The sequence below is a fragment of the Vigna angularis genome, chromosome 8 (assembly GCF_016808095.1).
Source record: "Vigna angularis cultivar LongXiaoDou No.4 chromosome 8, ASM1680809v1, whole genome shotgun sequence".
Lineage (NCBI taxonomy): Eukaryota > Viridiplantae > Streptophyta > Magnoliopsida > Fabales > Fabaceae > Vigna > Vigna angularis.
Genome location: NC_068977.1, coordinates 25424525 through 25441925, shown reverse-complemented (window position 1 = coordinate 25441925; position 17401 = coordinate 25424525). Strand labels below are relative to the sequence as shown.

At 33.9% G+C, this 17401-nt stretch overlaps 1 protein-coding gene across 1 annotated transcript; it reads left to right on the top strand.

Annotated features, from left to right (window-relative positions):
• Positions 1 to 7198: 7198 nt before the first annotated feature.
• Positions 7199 to 11812, top strand: LOC128193667 (receptor-like protein EIX1). The gene is made up of 3 exons (XM_052867718.1): positions 7199 to 9333; positions 10021 to 10697; positions 11645 to 11812. The coding sequence occupies exons 1-2, from the start codon at positions 7230 to 7232 to the stop codon at positions 10689 to 10691; spliced, it is 2775 nt and encodes a 924-aa protein (XP_052723678.1). The 5' UTR covers positions 7199 to 7229; the 3' UTR covers positions 10692 to 10697; positions 11645 to 11812.
• Positions 11813 to 17401: the final 5589 nt, after the last annotated feature.

The following is a 17401-nucleotide window of genomic DNA, read 5'->3' as shown; positions in this document are numbered from 1 at the left end:
GCTCCACCTTAGCCCTCCGTTCCTCCTTAACAAATTTCTTCAGATGACCCGCTCGGATCAGTTCTTCCACCTTATCGTTCAACACCGTGCAGTCCTCGGTGTTATGCCCTATGTTCAGATGATAGGTGCAATGTTTAGTTCCATCCGCCTTGGGTGATGACCGAGAGGGTCTTACCCGTATTAGATCTGCATTCAGGGCCTCTTCCAGCACTCTAGCCGTTGGCGTGTTCAACGGGGTGTACATTTCGTACCTAGCCCCCTTCTGGCCATCTCTATACTTCTGGCCCTTCGACCGCTCGCCCGGTACGAACGGTTTCTTACCCTCTTTCTTCTCATGCCCTGAACTCAAGTTTTACTCCTGCTGTCACCTTTGGACCGCCCTCATTTCTTCTATTCTAATGAACCGAGCGGCCCTCTCTTGCAATTCGTCCAGGGTTAACGGGGGTTCTGTAAACAAGTTATCGGCAAATGGGGAAGGCCTCAGCGCGGTAGCCAGAGTACTTATAGTAAACTTCTTGCCTACTCCCCTTACTTGCCGAGCGGTTCTATTGAACCTATCCATGAAGTCCCTGAGACTTTCTCCCTTCTCCTATTTTATGTTTGTTAACTCAAGATACGTCAGATTTCTTGCTCTACCAGCCGAAAACTGTCGCTCGAACATCTCCTTCAAAGTGGCAAAGTTATTGATGGTTCGAGGTCTCAACGAGTGGAACCATGCTAATGCTTCTCCCTTTATTGACAAGGAAAAAACTCTGCACCACATATTTTCCCTGGGGGAGTAAATGGTCATGGCGTCAACAAAGGATCTCAAATGCTCCTCCGGGTCCCCTGACCCATCATACTTCTCCAGGGCCGGAAATGCTCTCTCGGGAATCTGCTCTTCCATGACTGTAGCTGTGAACGGATGCAATGCTCTAGCTCGACCGGCCGGGGCCGGACGGTTTGCGGTCCGATGCGAGCCAGCTTCACTCTGCCCCTCTCCCTGATAATAACTATCAAGAATGGGATATGTGTCTTCTTTTGAGTCTGGCTTGGTTTCTGGCATCTCTACAATTGGCGGTGTTTGAGCGCGTGCGGAGGATGGACGATTAGCTTGCGCCCCTCTGGTCGCATCACGCTCGCCCCTAAGGGTTTCAATCTCTGCCTGCATTGCCTCCATTCTCCTTCTCATCTCCTATAAAAACGCTGTCGGGTCTTGCTCCATCCTTACGGTCGTAAAAGGCTGTCTTCAATGATCCTCGGCCCCACGGTGGGCGCCAAAATGTTTCTATTGAATGGGACCGGGGAAAACTCATACTGCCTCCGTTCGGAAACAGTCCTCCTCTACCGATCGGTCCTTTGCCTGTCACCTTCCCTACGCTCGTTCTCAGTATAAGTGGGGTGACCTGCAAGAAACACTCCGACGCTCAAGTCAAAATTGGTCTTTGCAAGTCTATGTAATTATCAAAAAACAGAGAGTTTACCTTCTCCTTCGATTACTATTTATATGATTTCAGAGAATATTACCCATTAATTTACCTTTTAATGGCTTTCAATGTATATCTTAAATACTCGACAACGACCGTTACCTCATTAACTATACATTCATGAGCATTCAACTGCTGTCTCCAGCACAGCTTCAGAGGCCTGTCCGATCGGACATATCGGGCTTGTTTCTACCTGCTCGGCATTGTCTGATCATTCCGAGTCGGTTACTCCGCCCTCGGTAGTAACAGTTCTATAGTTCTATATTGCTTAACAGTTTTGATATTAGACGATTTAAATATTTTTTTTCCTTTAACATTTTGAGTTGTCTTTTAATTTTATTAACTTTAAAATATTGACTTATATTTATCACTATTTTTTTAAGGAAATATTTTGTGGATTATGTTTTATATAAAATTGTCATTTAATCAAAAAATTAAGTTGGCTCGTGTAAGTTATCTTTCTTTTCACAAGTCTTTGGATATGTCCATTGGTTGGAATAGAATTATTGGTCTGAGCCTTTTCACGATTTGATTTATTCTGCAAATACCAAATTTGTGTTCATACTATAAAACCTATACCGTTTCATTTGATAGCAATTTCATTGTGGATGCCGTGTAATTTATAGTTTATTTTAGGTATCACACAGATTAAGTTATTACTTTATGTCAATTGAATAGATATTTTGATTTTAAAACAACATTAATCCACAATAAATTTTATCCGAAAATTTTCTGTTTACCAGTTTTAATTATAATAGATATACATATATTTAACCAATTAAATATTATTTAGGAGTTGGAGTGACGTTTATGGCGAGGACTTGGAAAATTTTAAAGTAAACCCATCACATAAGTATGATATGACAAACAATGAAAAGTATTAGTGTATAATGACCCTCATATTTATATGACTAAAAAAATAAAAACACTGTCATTTGAACGGGAAATACAACACTTATAAACTAAAATATTCAAATATAATGTAAAAATAGTTAAAATTAAAAATATACCATCCCGTGTTTAATTAGTAATTTTACATGTAAAACAAATGATGAAAATAAAATAGAAAATGTCTAGAAATATCACTTTTAAATCATTGTTACAGTAGAAATTAACAAGGTTTACAAATTTTCATATTTGAAAAAGTAACAAAGAATTGTTGTTGTTGTCTTAAATATTAATTAATTTATATTTTGTTGTCTTAGAAAAAAGGAGGTTTCCTTTTTTATTTGTCAATATTTCTTTATAATTTGTAACTAAGACAATTTACTATCTGATTTTTTATTTATTTAAATAATTTTTTTCGTAGAACTTAAAAAATTTATAAAAAAAGTTAAAAATAATTTCACAAATTTTAATAAAAATCACACAAAATATAAATTTCCTAATGGTATTTACATAACGTTTTATTTCTACATGGAAATAAATAAAGTTATTTTCTTAGTCATTTGTAAACTGTTGGACTGTGTTAATTTGAACTCTTTCTATGTCAAATTAACCATCTTGCTATTCATAAAAGAAGCTATTGCAAATATTAGAACTTGCTAAAAGTTAAAAGACGATTACCTAAGGAAACATTTGATCGATTATTTTTCACATAAAATTGTCGTTTAATTTAAAAATTCCAAGTTCATGTTAGTTACCTTTCTTTTTCACAAGTCTTCGGATAAGTCAATCGATTGGAATAGAATTATTGTTCCAAAAAATTTCCCACCATTGATAATGAGAAAAGTGACAAGGGTGGAAAAGTGGAGGCGTTTCCATGCATGTCATTTTATTTGAATAAAGACCAATGTCTAATTTTCCAATGGAAAATGGTATGTTGACAACCAATTTTTGACAATAATTTGACAACACCACATGTCGCGAAATGATTGGCTTAATTTTTAAATGGAACCGACTTGTCTAGGAGGGCGTTTTTGGAAAGAAACAATATTCAGAAACCCTTTTTGGTAGATTGAGTTTTATTCTTTCAAAGTTTAATACATTTGTGAACTCGGTCTTCGTTCTTTGTCACTCTTTCGATTCTCCAGTGTGAGTCTTCTTCTTTCAAAGTTTTGCACTTTTGCGAAGTCGGTCTCCGTTCTCTGCCACTCTTTCGAATCTCCTGTTTGAGTTTTCTTCTCTCAAAGTTGAGCACTTTTGCGAAGTCGCTCTTCGCTCTCCGCTCTCTTGAGAATCTTCGTCAGTCTCTTTCGACTTTCAAAGATTATTCAGAAACACCCGTATTGTGTTTTCGCATTGTCTGAGTTCTATCATTTTCCCCTATTTGAAGTTTCGTCGGTGGCGACGTTTTAAAATTTCGTACACACCGGCGAGGTGGAAGTTGGTTTTCCACACACACCGGCGAGACATGGATTACTATGTTGCTACTTTACTATTGTAATGTTTTTAATACTCAAGTGCTTTATGGAAATTTAAAGTTCTCATCATGAATGTATACATCAACCTTTTTGCGGATTATTGTTGATAAATACGTACTTGAATAAACCAAGTTCTGTAATAGACTTTTGAACAAAAAAAACCAATTATAAAACATTATTACTTTTGTGAATACTGGGGTGCCCAAACATGACTTTCCAGCCTCTACTCACACTTAAACACTAAAATCAAGTGAAAACTAGTGGATTTATGCCAAAAAATTAAAATTTTGACTATGGTCACCTAGGTTACCACAACTTACTCCTCGAGTACAAGTTTCTGTACAAATCTTGGATTTTGTTCGTGTAATCGTTTACCAAGCATCTGTAAACGATTACAAGTGTATTTTTTGGTGCAGAAGTTTCAAGACTTCATCTAAGTTGTTCATCTCATAAACATTGTTCCTTTTCAGCCTCTACTCACACTTAAACACTAAAATCAAGTGAAAACCAGTGGATTTATGCAAAAAAATTAAAAATTTTGACTATGGTCACCTAGGTTACCACAACTGACTCCTCCAGTACAAGTTTTTGTACAAATCCTGCATTTTGTTCGTATAATCGTTTACCAAGCATCTGTAAACGATTACAAGTGTATTTTTTGGTGCAGAAGTTTCAAGACTTCATCTAAGTTGTTCATCTCACAAACATTGTTCCTTTCCTCAATCATGGGGTGCCTAAACATGACTTTCCAGCCTCTACTCACACTTAAACACTAAAATCAAGTGAAAACCAGTGGATTTATGCCAAAAAATTAAAAAATTTGACTATGGTCACCTAGGTTACCACAACTGACTTCCTCCAGTAGAAGTTTCTGTACAAATCCTGGATTTTGTTTGTGTAATCGTTTACCAAGCATCTGTAAACGATTACAAGTGTATTTTTTGGTGCAGAAGTTTTAAGACTTCATCTAAGTTGTTCATCTCATAAACATTGTTCCTTTCCTCAATAATGGGGTTGCCCAAACATGACTTTCCAGCCTTTACTCACACTTAAACACCAAAATCAAGTGAAAACTAGTGGATTTATGCCAAAAAATTAAAAATTTTGACTATGGTCACCTAGGTTAGCACAACTGACTCCTACAGTACAAGTTTCTGTACAAATCTTGGTTTTTGTTCGTGTAATCGTTTACCAATGAGTTGTAATCGATTACAACTGTGTTTTTTGGTGCAGAAGTTCCAGGACTTCACCTAACTTCATCATGTCACAAGCATTGTTTCATTCCTCCATCAAATACATCAATACTAATCAAAGTGGCCACTTTATTCATTAACAATTCAAACAAAACCTCATTTCACAATGACAATAACAAAGGAAATTCAGTTAACATTAATAATATGTACAATTTTGTATTACTTTCTCTTAACATTGAACAAAATATATTCCAAATTACAAACATTTGTTCATCTATGTACAATTTTGTATTACTTCCTCTTAAGAAATCTATACAAATATCACTCATATTTTATTCTAAGAAATCGAGTGTAAGGAGTCCTAAGCACTCTGCTCTTGTAACGCCTTCGTGACCCCTCCTCACATAAGTCTTCATTGGAGGTGGATTGGTGGACATGCCTCCCGGGGAAACAAATCCAGTGTTCATGGACGGTTCTTTACATAAAACACTTTGTCCACCATCTCCGCAATCATTGACTGGTGCTCCTCTGTCAAATGCTCGTTCAAAGTAGAAATATACTTTGTTAAAAAGGAGTGACTAACCCTCAACTGCATCAACAACAAACAAAATAACCAAAACATAAAAGCCCTAAAACAAAAACAACAAAAAATTTAACAAGGAAAACCCAAAATCCAAACCGAAAACGCAATGTACAAAATGAAGGAAGAATGCATTTACCTTGCTCGTCGAAGGACTATGGTTACCGAAACTTGCCATTTTGCACAATACACTCAATAAAGAGGACGACATTGACCAAAGCGAAGAGATGTAATGAAAACGTACAAGGGTAACCACAAGGAAGAGCGACAACCACAAGGAAGAGAGAGACCGAAAACCAAAAGGGAGAGCTAGAACGAAGATGGTGAACGAGAAGGAAGAAAGAGAACGATGATTTCTAATGAATTAGGGCAAGGGGTATATTTGAAATCCCAAATTTTCTGAAGCTTTCATCAATTTCAATGTCACAATTTCATAAATAAAAGAAAAAAAATTGGACCAATGCACTACTGACACTTATCGTTGTTAAAAATGTGTTAAAAATGTGTTAAAATTGTGTTGTTAGAATATCGCGATCCTTTTCCAATAATGACAAGATGTATTGAAGTTTCCTTTTTAATTTGGCAATATTTTTTACATTTTGTCCCAATACCCCAAATTAAAAAGAGTAAGATTACGAACAAAAGTCGTAGGAAGAATCTCTAGAAAAAGAATAAAAATTAATCCAAAATATTTTTAAAAAAAGAAAAAAAAAATAAAACTAAAAGAAGAGAAAATGAGAGAAAAATGATTTCTGATTATGTTTTAAAAGTGAAAGACTTTATTTATAGAGTTAGGAGTGAGTCAACGTACTCACTAAACGAGGAAAATACGTCGTGGCTTAAGGAAGAGTTCAACAACTCAATCACAAGCCTTCGGGAACAGAAAAATAAAGGGTTAAATATGTTTTTAGTCCCTAAACTATTGGCCGTTTCTGGTTTTCGTCCCTCTTTCAAAGTAAGGTACAATTTGGTCCTCATTCTTTTCGAAACGTTCGTTTTAGTCCTCGAAAACTAAACACTGTTTAAAAATTTGGTCCTCATTTAGCAACAAATGAGGACTAAAACCAAAACTCCGAGGACTAAAACGAACGTTTGGAAAAGAATGAGACCTTACTTTGAAAGAGGGACGAAAACCAGAAACGACCAATAGTTTAGGGACTAAAAACATATTTAACCCAAAAATAAAAATGCAATCCTTGCGAAAGAAACTGAATGAAAATATTGCCGAACAACATCAACGTCCTCTGTACAAGATATTTTGTAATATTATATTCAAATTTTATAACAATGGTGACATAAGCTTTCACTGTTAAAATATTTTCTTAGTATTTAGAGGAACTTACAATTTTTTTAATTTTGAGAGCACTTTCTTAATTTTATTTTCAAATATTAACTTCCAATTCATTAATTATTTGTGAGGACGAGTTTGATGTTTTGATTTTCATATAATATTGTCGTTTAAAATGAAAATACACAAGTCTTCTTCGAAGTCAATTGATATTATTGAAATGCAGAAGAGTGAGAAGAATAGGTAATGAAGGAGTTGGTGAGTATAAATGTGGGTATTGGGAGTGCTTAATTCACAACACATATCAATCCAATTCTATACTCTCTCTATTTCATCATCATGAAGAATCTGAAAGTGAAGATGTTTATGTTTGTGATGAGTGTGGTGTTGCAGGTTGCTTATGGACAACACCATATCCGATGCCTTCCAAAGGAGAGGGATGCACTCCTTCAATTCAAGGCTGCCATCGTCGATGACTACGGCATGCTTTCTTCTTGGATCACTCCCGACTGTTGCCAATGGGAGGGGATTCGCTGCAGTAACCTCACCGCTCATATTATAAGCCTCCACCTTCCTGGACAATATAATGAACCTCTTTCTCTTGGTGGTTATTATGAAGTCGCTCAGCGTTACATCAGCGGAGAGATCCACAAGTCGTTAATGGAGTTCCGACACTTACAGTATTTGAACCTCAGTTTCAATGATTTTGGAGACACTAATATTCCAGAGTTTCTTGGCTCTCTTACCAACTTGAGATATCTTGATCTCTCTTCATCTTATCTTAGCGGACAAATTCCAACTCAGATAAGTTCTCTTTCTCATTTGAAATATTTGAATCTTGCTGATAATAATTATCTGAATGGTTCAATACCTCGTGAACTTGGAAATCTCTATCGGTTGGAGTATCTTGATCTAAGCTACAATTCTTTTGAGGGAAGTGTGCCATCTCAGATCGGAAATCACTCTCGGCTGCGGTATCTTGATCTCAGCTACAATTCTTTTGAAGGATACATTCCTTTCCAACTAGGAAACCTTTCAAATTTGAATAAACTCTATCTTGGAGGAGATGATAGTGCTCTCAAAATTGTCAGTAGTGATCAATGGTTATCTAATCTTAATTCTTTAACCCATCTTTCCTTCATTTCCATATCTAATTTTAACACTTCTCCTAGCTGGCTTCGAACCATTGCCAAGCTACCAATACTAAGAGAACTGAGTTTAATTGAATGTGGCCTTTCCGATCATTTTCTCCTTTCATTCAACCCTTCCAACTTCAATTTTTCTACTTCCCTTTCTGTCCTTAGACTTTCTGAAAACTCCTTCACCAAACCGATGATATTTCAGTGGCTGTCAAACACCACTTCCAATCTTGTTGAGCTTGACCTTAGCTCGAACCTCTTGGAGTGTACAAAGTCATATTACTTTGGCTTGACCATGAATTTGCTTGAGCGCCTTGACCTCTCCGATAATGGGTTCAAGGGTGAGGATTTGAAATCATTAATGAATATATGCACCCTACGTTCATTATACATATCTGAAAACAATATGATCGAAAACCTTTCGTCAATTCTTCATAATTTCTCCAGTGGTTGTGTTAGATACTCACTACAAGAGTTGAGTTTGGCATACAATCAAATCAGAGGCTCCGTACCTGACTTTTCAGCATTTTCAAATTTAAAAAAGTTGGATCTTTTTGACAATCAATTGAGTGGGAAGATACCTGAAGGCACTGGATTGCCATCTCATTTGGAGCAGTTGTCAATTGGATCTAACTCTTTAGAAGGTGGTGTTCCAAAATCATTTGGGAGCATATGTACTTTGGAGTTATTGGATTTGTCTAATAATAAGTTGAGTGAAGATCTCACAGTGATATTTAATCATTTGTCTGGATGTTCTAGATACTCATTGCGAGAACTAAATCTCGGTCAAAATAAAATCAATGGCACATTACCTGATTTCTCAATATTTGCAAAGTTGGAAACGTTGGATCTCAGTATCAATCAAATTAGCGGTACTTTGCCTAACACCCTCAAATTGTTGCCATCATTAAAAAAATTGTACCTTGATAATAACAAGCTAAATGGGACAATTTCTGAAGATCTTCGATTTCCAACACAACTTGAGGAATTATCCTTGAAGTCAAACTCTTTGAAAGGTGTGTTAACTGACTCTCATTTTTATAATATGACAAAGTTAAGGATATTGACGTTGTCAGATAACTCATTGACGTTAGAAGTTAGTCAAAATTGGGCTTCAACTTTTCAATTAAATACTATTGAATTGAGGTCTTGCAAGCTTGGTTCATTATTTCCCAAATGGCTCGAGAAACAAAATGTATTTGGATCCCTTGACATTTCAAATACTGGAATATCAGGTACGGTTCCAGAATGGTTTTGGACCAAATTTTGGATGAGTATTGATATTTCATCTAATAATTTACAAGGTACGATTCCAAATTTGCCAATAGAGAATCATTATTATTCTGTTATTAGTCTTGCCTCAAATCAATTTGAAGGTCATGTTCCGCCATTTTTACGAGGCTCAATATCTCTTGATCTATCAAACAATAAATTCACAAATTCTTTTTCATTTTTATGTTCTAATGGTGTAGCTGAATCTTTATACCAATTAGACCTTTCAAATAATAAGTTTTCTGGACAAATTCCGGACTGTTGGACCCATTTGAAGTCATTGGTTTACTTAAATATGAGTCAAAACAAGTTTTCAGGAGAGATTCCTTTTTCAATGGGATCACTCCTTGAACTCCAAGTTTTGTTATTGAGAAGCAATAACTTAACAGGTATGATCCCTTCTATCTTGAAGAATTGTACAAAGTTAGTGATGGTAGACATAGCAGAAAATAGATTATCAGGATCTATCCCAAATTGGATCGGGAACGAATTATCGCAGTTGCAATTTTTAAGCTTAAGAAGCAACTATTTCCGTGGGAGTTTACCGTTACAAATTTGTTATCTAAAAAGCATTCAACTCTTAGATCTCTCGCAAAACAATCTATCTGGAGAAATTCCTACATGCATAAAAAACTTTTCCTCAATGGCTCAAATGACTTCTTTGAGAGATTATCAAAGTCATTATTATTTGGTCAACACTAGTTTTTCCTCAATCGCAGGTGACTATTCATATGATTTGAATGCAATCTTGATGTGGAAAGGTTCAGAACAAATGTTCACAGACATGGGATTATCACTTTTAAAAAGCATTGATCTCTCAAGCAATCAATTATCAGGAGAAATTCCAAAAGAAATAGAGGGTTTATTTGGACTGGTGTCATTGAATTTATCAAGAAACCAATTGACAGGAAAAATTCCTTCAAATGTTGGAAAGTTAACATCACTTGAATTTCTTGATTTGTCACAAAACCAACTTGTTGGTTCTATTCCTTCAAGTCTTGCTCAAATTGATCGACTCACTCTGTTAGATTTGTCACATAATAATTTATCTGGAAAAATTCCAACTGGCACACAATTACAGAGTTTCGATGCATCGAAATATGAAGATAATGTTGATCTCTGTGGACCACCATTAAAGGAATTGTGCATTGATGGAGTAGCAAGACAAGGACCAATTATTAAATTTCAAGAGGATGACAATTTGATTTTCAATCGTGAATATTATATAAGTATGACAATTGGATTTGCTATAAGCTTTTGGGGAGTGTTTGGCTCAATCTTAATAGTACATTCTTGGCGTCATGCATATTTCAAGTTCTTAAATAATTTAGGAGACACTATTTATGTCATGACAACAGTGAAAGTTTTCAAAATCTGCTACAAAACATAGCTACAGGTAACATTATTTTAACCTTGTGTTAAAATTTTGATTTTTTTTATTATTATAATTATTAAGTTTTTTTTCATTAAATTAGTTTTTAATTTAAAATTAGAGACTAATTTAAAATTAATAATATTAAATATGTAAAACTTTGATAGCTAATGACAATGATCAATTTAAAATCTAATTAAAAAATTAATTATAATTTTTTATTTATAAAAAAAGACTATTTTACATACTAATAATTTCTAATTGATATCCACATAATTAATTATTTTGATTTCTAAATTTGATTAATGAGTTTCTTGTCATAAATGATTCACATTTCCAAATAATAACAATTACAAAAATATTATGATTAAATCGATTTTTTATTAGATAAAAAGAAATTTAATGAAAGATTAACAATGTAATTGAAAATAAGAATATTACTTAAAGATAATAACTAATGTCTATGGATAGAATAAAATAATAAAAAATCGTTAGCATAAGACATATTTTCAGTCTCTTTATTTTTATCTCTTTCAATCTTGTCTCAAAATTGTTGACATTCTCATAATAAGTTGGTTTTTCTTTTGTATGTTTAAACATTGCAATATTAGTTTCATGGATGATAGATATAATTATTTCTATAAATACATTTTTTATAATAAATGGTAAGTTGTAATTCAAGTAAAGATCTGCAATATGAATTTGAAGATTTCTAGTTTTAATTTGGCTTCTACAAACACTTTTTTATTTGCCTTGATAATCATACAAGATAATTCTTTTATGACAAATGATTTTTTTTACAAAGTATAAAATAAATTGAAAGAATTTTAATTAGTAGTAACTTAAATTATTGGAGTTTTTTATTCCTTTGCCTTTTAATATAAGTTTGCTTTTTAATTTGTTTTTTTACGTTATCTTTTTATTGTTTCTATTTCTGGCAAAATTAATATAATTTGCTTAATTTTTGGCAGAGGAAATGGAATTTGAAGATTAGAATGATTGTGAGGGTACCTGGATATCGATAACTGAGGAAGATTTCTAAACATTTATTTTCTTTAAATGTTTCTTTCTTCTGCATTTTTATTTTGTAATGCATCTTCAAAACGTTGGAAATGACAAAATTATTGATTTTTGAGTCATGTTCTGTATTAATACATTATGTGTTTTTTTCCTTTCTACTACCTTCCTCTCTTGCATGTGATTAATGAATCTTCCCCAAAAGCTTATATTATATTAATGACATAATATAAGCTTTTGGGGAGTGTTTGGCTCAATCTTAATAAGACATTTTTGGCGTGATGCATATTTCAACTTCTTAAATAATTTGGGAGACGCTCTTTATGACATGACAATAGTGAAAGTTTTCAAGATCTGGTACAAACTAAAGCAGGTAACATTATTTTAAACTTGTGTTTAAATTTTGATTTTTTTTTCTTATTATTATTATGATTATTATTATTATTATTTTAAATAAATAATTTTCATATTCCTTATAATAGGAATTACTTTCCTGTGATATTAAGATCAATATTGACCATTCTTATGGTAAATTTCAATATTCGTATACTTTTTTCAATATAGAAATAATTCTTGTAAATGGAATCTCAAAAAAAAAAAAAGTAACTAAAGATTTTAGATTAAAATATGTTTTTTCTCTCCGGTGTATTCATCCATATTCTTTTTCCTTATCCTTTATTTTTCTTATTATTCTGTATTTCGTGATGGCTTAGTGATTTTTCTAATTCAGCATATCACCATTTAATAGAAAATATATGACATAGAAAACAAAATTTTAGGAGCGTAAAGAAAAAAATTTAAATACTATTTTATAAACTAAAAAAATTATTATTATTCATAATAATTAGAGTGTAAATTGGTTTCTAATATTATTACATTTTTTTGTCACTAAATTAGTTTTTAATTTAAAATTTGAGACTAATTTAAAATCAATAATATTAAATATCTAAAACTTTTAAAACTGATGACAATAACCAATTTAAAGTCTAATTAACAAACTAATTATAATTTTTTATTTATAAAAAAGACTATTTTACACACCAAAAATTTTTAATTAATATTTACATAATTAATATAGTGACTAATTATTTGGATTTCTAAATTTGATTTAATAATTTTCTTGTCATAAATGGTTCACATTTCCATATAATAACAATTACAAAAATATCATGGTTAAATCGATTTTTTTTTGGACAAAAAGAAACTTATTGAAAGATTATTAATGTAATTATAAATAAGAATATTTAAACATAATAACTAGTGTCTATGGATACAATAATATAATAAAAAATCGTTAGTACAAGACATATTTTTAGTCTCTTTACTTTACTTTTGTAAGAACCTAGAAAATAGAGTATTAAAATTTATAGGTATCTTAAAATAATGAGACCGGACATTTTAATGTTAAAATAATTCAATAATATAAATAAGATTTCATAAACGCGTGTCATTATCTGAAATACCTGTTGTCTCTCTAACTCATTCTTTGAATTTATTTTCCCTTCTCTATAAGCTTTCTGAGACATTTATTTGATGATCATAAAATGTCTAGGAGATCACAACATTGAGTTCTCTATTATCTACTAATAAGTTTTTCTTATTGAGTAAGTTAGTTTCTACTCCTTTTTTCTTTAATTTTTATGTTTAACGCATATCAAATAGTTTGAACGCATGTGTCATCTTATCTCTATTTCTAGCTCCTTATCGATCAAACGTCCTAAGGACTTGCTCTAATCATGATTATATGGTTTGTAGGTATTTGTAGAGTTTCTTGAGCTAAGGTAGGGGTAGTACGTTGTATAGAGTTGTGACAGTTTTCCCAATCAGGTGAGGGAAGCTAGTGATTTTTATAAATTTAATTTACAGGTATGAGTGGTGGTTGATACGATGTTATGTTAATTTGGTTTTAATTACAATGATTGTTTTAGTGTCATTGGTTCTTTAATGATAGTACTTGGTTATTTGATGTTTGATGCCATGGATGATGTTGATTTATACTTGATTAATCTTGTGCGTCTATCGGTTTTGAAGAGCAATGTTAAAAATTTGATGTTGTATTGAGAAGTAAAGAGTAGGCTAAATTGTAGTTTGATTTTGAACCTTAAGAGGAGGTTTTGATAGGTGAGATTTTGAAGTAAGGGTCGAATAGGAAGAATTGAGTTTTTGGGTTTGTTCTAGGGTCATTTAAAGCTTGTTCTAGCTTTAAATTAGTAGAAATCTGACGTCGAATTGGTTGGTGGTTAATAGGGTGTGATTTTGTATGGTTTTTGGCTCATTTTAGGGGTTTTGACTAGTGAGATTTTAAAGTACAGGGTTTGTGATGAAAGTGAGGGTTTAGGATCTGGTTTGGGTCAATTGTGACTTTTCTAGAGTCTGAACTAACAAATTATGATGATAGATGAGTGGGATTGATTTATGGACTATAGAGTGGTGTTTTAGTTGGAGTGAGTTTGGAAATTCATGGTAAAATGAGTTTAATAAGGTTTAAGTTGGATAATGCACATTTGGATAGGTCAATTGAGGTTTAAAATATCATATGGAAGTTGTAGATGTTTGTAGAAGTGTATAAGTTAGGATATGTGAGGTTTAGGGAGTGCAGGTTCTGCATAATTCTGCAAACTCGCTAAGCGAGTCTAGGCTCGTTGAGCGAGCAACTCTCTCTATTTCTGCATTCATAGAGCGCGCCATATGATTGGGCGAGTTGGTTTGGGTGAAAAATATGAGTATACAATGAGAAGTTCGAGTGATGGCTCGTTGAGCAAGGGGGAATTGGTCTTAATGGGTGATGCATACAATGAGCAACTTGTTTAGAAGTGGATTCGAAGTTTTATTTCTTTTAATTTCTTGTAATTATGAACTATAGTATGGACTTAAGTTTGTTTAAAAGTAATTATGGAATTGTATGATGTTTTATACTTGATGTTGAGTATGCAATTGAGGAGTGATTGGACAAGAATTGTAGGGTGAAATGGTTGGTGGTGGTTTCAAGTAAAGTGATGTATTGATGTAGGGACTTAGCTTTGAAATTTATCCTAACACTCTAATATTAATCGCTCCATCTCAGATAGAGAAGGGGATTATGTGATGAGGAGTAGCAGAAGGTCCTAGTTTATGGTGTGGTATTCTTTGTCCATAGGTGGTAAACACATTAGCCTTGTGTGGTAGCTTGGGGGAGGGGGGCAGTTGTTCCACTACTACAAGTGCAAAAACTTATCATAGTTTAACATCAATACATATATCCGGATGGTTGGGTTTAGGTTCATGGTATGTTTAGGATATTTGTTTAACTATTGTATGAAATGTGATGTGTGATAAATCATGTATGTTTGTTTTTTTTCTATAAATACATTTTTATAGTAAATGGTAAGTTGTAATTCAAATAAAAATCTCCGATATGAATTTGATGATTTCTAGTCTTAATTTTGCTTGTAAAAATACTTTTTTATTTTCTTTTTTAATGATATAAGATAATTCTTATGAAAAAATTTTGTTGTTGCATTGGAGTTTTCTATTCTTTGCCTTTTAACATGAGTTTTCTTTGAATTTCTGTTTTTTTTACGTTATCTTTTTATGGTTTCTATTTTTGGTCAAATTAATTATTTGTTTGATTTTTGGCAGAGGAAATATGAATGATAGGTCTGAAGGAGTGTACGTGCAAAAATGGAATTGTTGTTGAAAATTAGAAGAATTGTGTGGGTACCATGATCAAAGGACGTGAAAAAAAAACAGAGGAAAGAGGTATTCTGAGATGAAAAGTGTGAGACCCTGAATAATTAGGCACCTAAATCCACTCTTTAATTACCATTAAACCCATTTTGACACGTCAAACCCAATCTGCATGCGCCTGCCATGTGTCACTGAGGGAACGTTCCAAAGAACGTTGGTGGAAAACAAGTGGCGTGCAGAGGTTGGACGTTCGTCCTGCGCGGGAAGGGAAATTCACCCTCTGCATGCGCTGACGCCTTCTGTCACGTCAGAAGCCTCTAAAAGCGGTAGTGGAAACCAGGTGGCAGGACGTGAGTTGCATGGCCGTTTGACGTGGGAGAGAAATGATTTCTCTGAAAAACACTTTCTCTCATTTCTGCACTCATCTTCTTCCTTACGAAACTCTAGCCATTTCTTTTCTCCAGTTTCTCTCTAAACTCTGCATCTTCTCTCTAAGATCACTCACCACCAGCACCTCTGCTTCCATTTCAGAAACCGTAGGATCGTTCACGGTGTCTGGAGCTTTCGATCGAACCGAACACGTTAGAGTTCCGTAACTGGTAAGTTCTCATCTCTGCACTTCGTCCATTCAGTTCATGCGAACCAAAATTCTGGTTGCATGCGTGGGTTAGGGGTCTGATCTGTCTACGATTTTGGTGTATTAGATTAAGTGGAAGTTGTGAAGTAAACTTCTGGATAGGAAGCTGTGAGAGCAAGAGTGAAACCCTAGCATTTGGAAGTTCACTACTAGACCAGGTAAGGGAAGCTTTAGTAATTTAATGTAATACTTGTGTGATGTTTATGAAATGCCTGAAGTATACTGGATGTATGAAATGTATGAAATGTATGAAATGTTTGATGGTTTAAGCATGCGTGAACGAACTCTGTTGTTGTATTAAATGTATATTTGTAAGATTGGTTGCACTGTATGTTGAGAATGAAACGTATGATCTTGAATGTGATTAAATTCTGTATGAGATGAAATGATAATATGAATTCTGTAATGTATGAAATTTATGGTGGAGAGAAATCATAAGTTAGGGATCGTATAAAAATCTGTAAAGTCATTGTAAACTGAAAAGTCTGGAAAAATATCATTTTCTCTGATTGATCAATTACGCTCGTCCTCGTACGGTCATATACCGTTCGTTTTCTCTAAATTTGAATTAGAGTGAAATTCTTTCATTTGGAAAGGATTCCGTCTTGAAAACGAGCGTCCCCATTTGAAACGCTAATTGAGTGTTCGTCCTAAGTGGCGTTCGGTCTTAGACCAAACGCTCGTTCAAAAAGGTAAATGATTGGTAGCGTTCGACCTTATGTCGAGCGTTCGTCTCCGATAGCGTTCGACCTTATGTCGAGCGTTCGTCTCCGATAGCGTTCGACCTTATGTCGAGCGTTCGTCTTTGATATCGTTCGACCTTATGTCGAGCGTTCGTCTTTGATATCGTTCGACCTTATGTCGAGCGTTCGTCTCCGATAGCGTTCGGCCTCATGTCGAGCGTTCGCCTTTGATATCGTTCGGCCTTGTATCGAACGTTCATTCTAAATCGCGCAAGGACTTCTACCAAGCGCTCGTACAATTGAATAATTACTTGATTAAAATAGCGGTCGTCTTGATTATTAAATAGCGTTCGTTCTGATTTCTAAATAGCGTACGTCCTGATATCAATTAACGTTCGTCCATACAGTTAATTGACGTTCGTCTTTTTATAAAAGTGGAACATAGAATAAAAATGTGAATTAATGAAAGAGTTAAGGTGTGCGAACGATTTAAGAAATGAAGTTATGATATTGATATTTGAACGAGCGTTCCAAGGAGGAACGACTCTGATCTATATTGGATATTAAATTTGGTAAAGTATGACTGTGGATAAGTTAAGACTCGCTGTCCATCCTGATGTTCCGTGATACGCCTCTTCAAGTAGAAGAGGGTATTCATGTGTGGGAACGGCAGGAGGTCCTTAGTCCATAAGTTAACATGGGCGACGTAAGAACGGACTTACCTC

What these genes read in the sequence shown, in the direction of transcription:
- LOC128193667 (XM_052867718.1), top strand. Translation starts at nt 7,230, where the DNA reads ATGAAGAATCTGAAAGTGAAGATGTTTATGTTTGTGATGAGTGTGGTG. An exon ending in TTCATCTAATAATTTACAAG is followed by an intron (nt 9,334 to 10,020) that starts GTACGATTCCAA and finishes CCTCAATCGCAG; the next exon opens with GTGACTATTCATATGATTTG.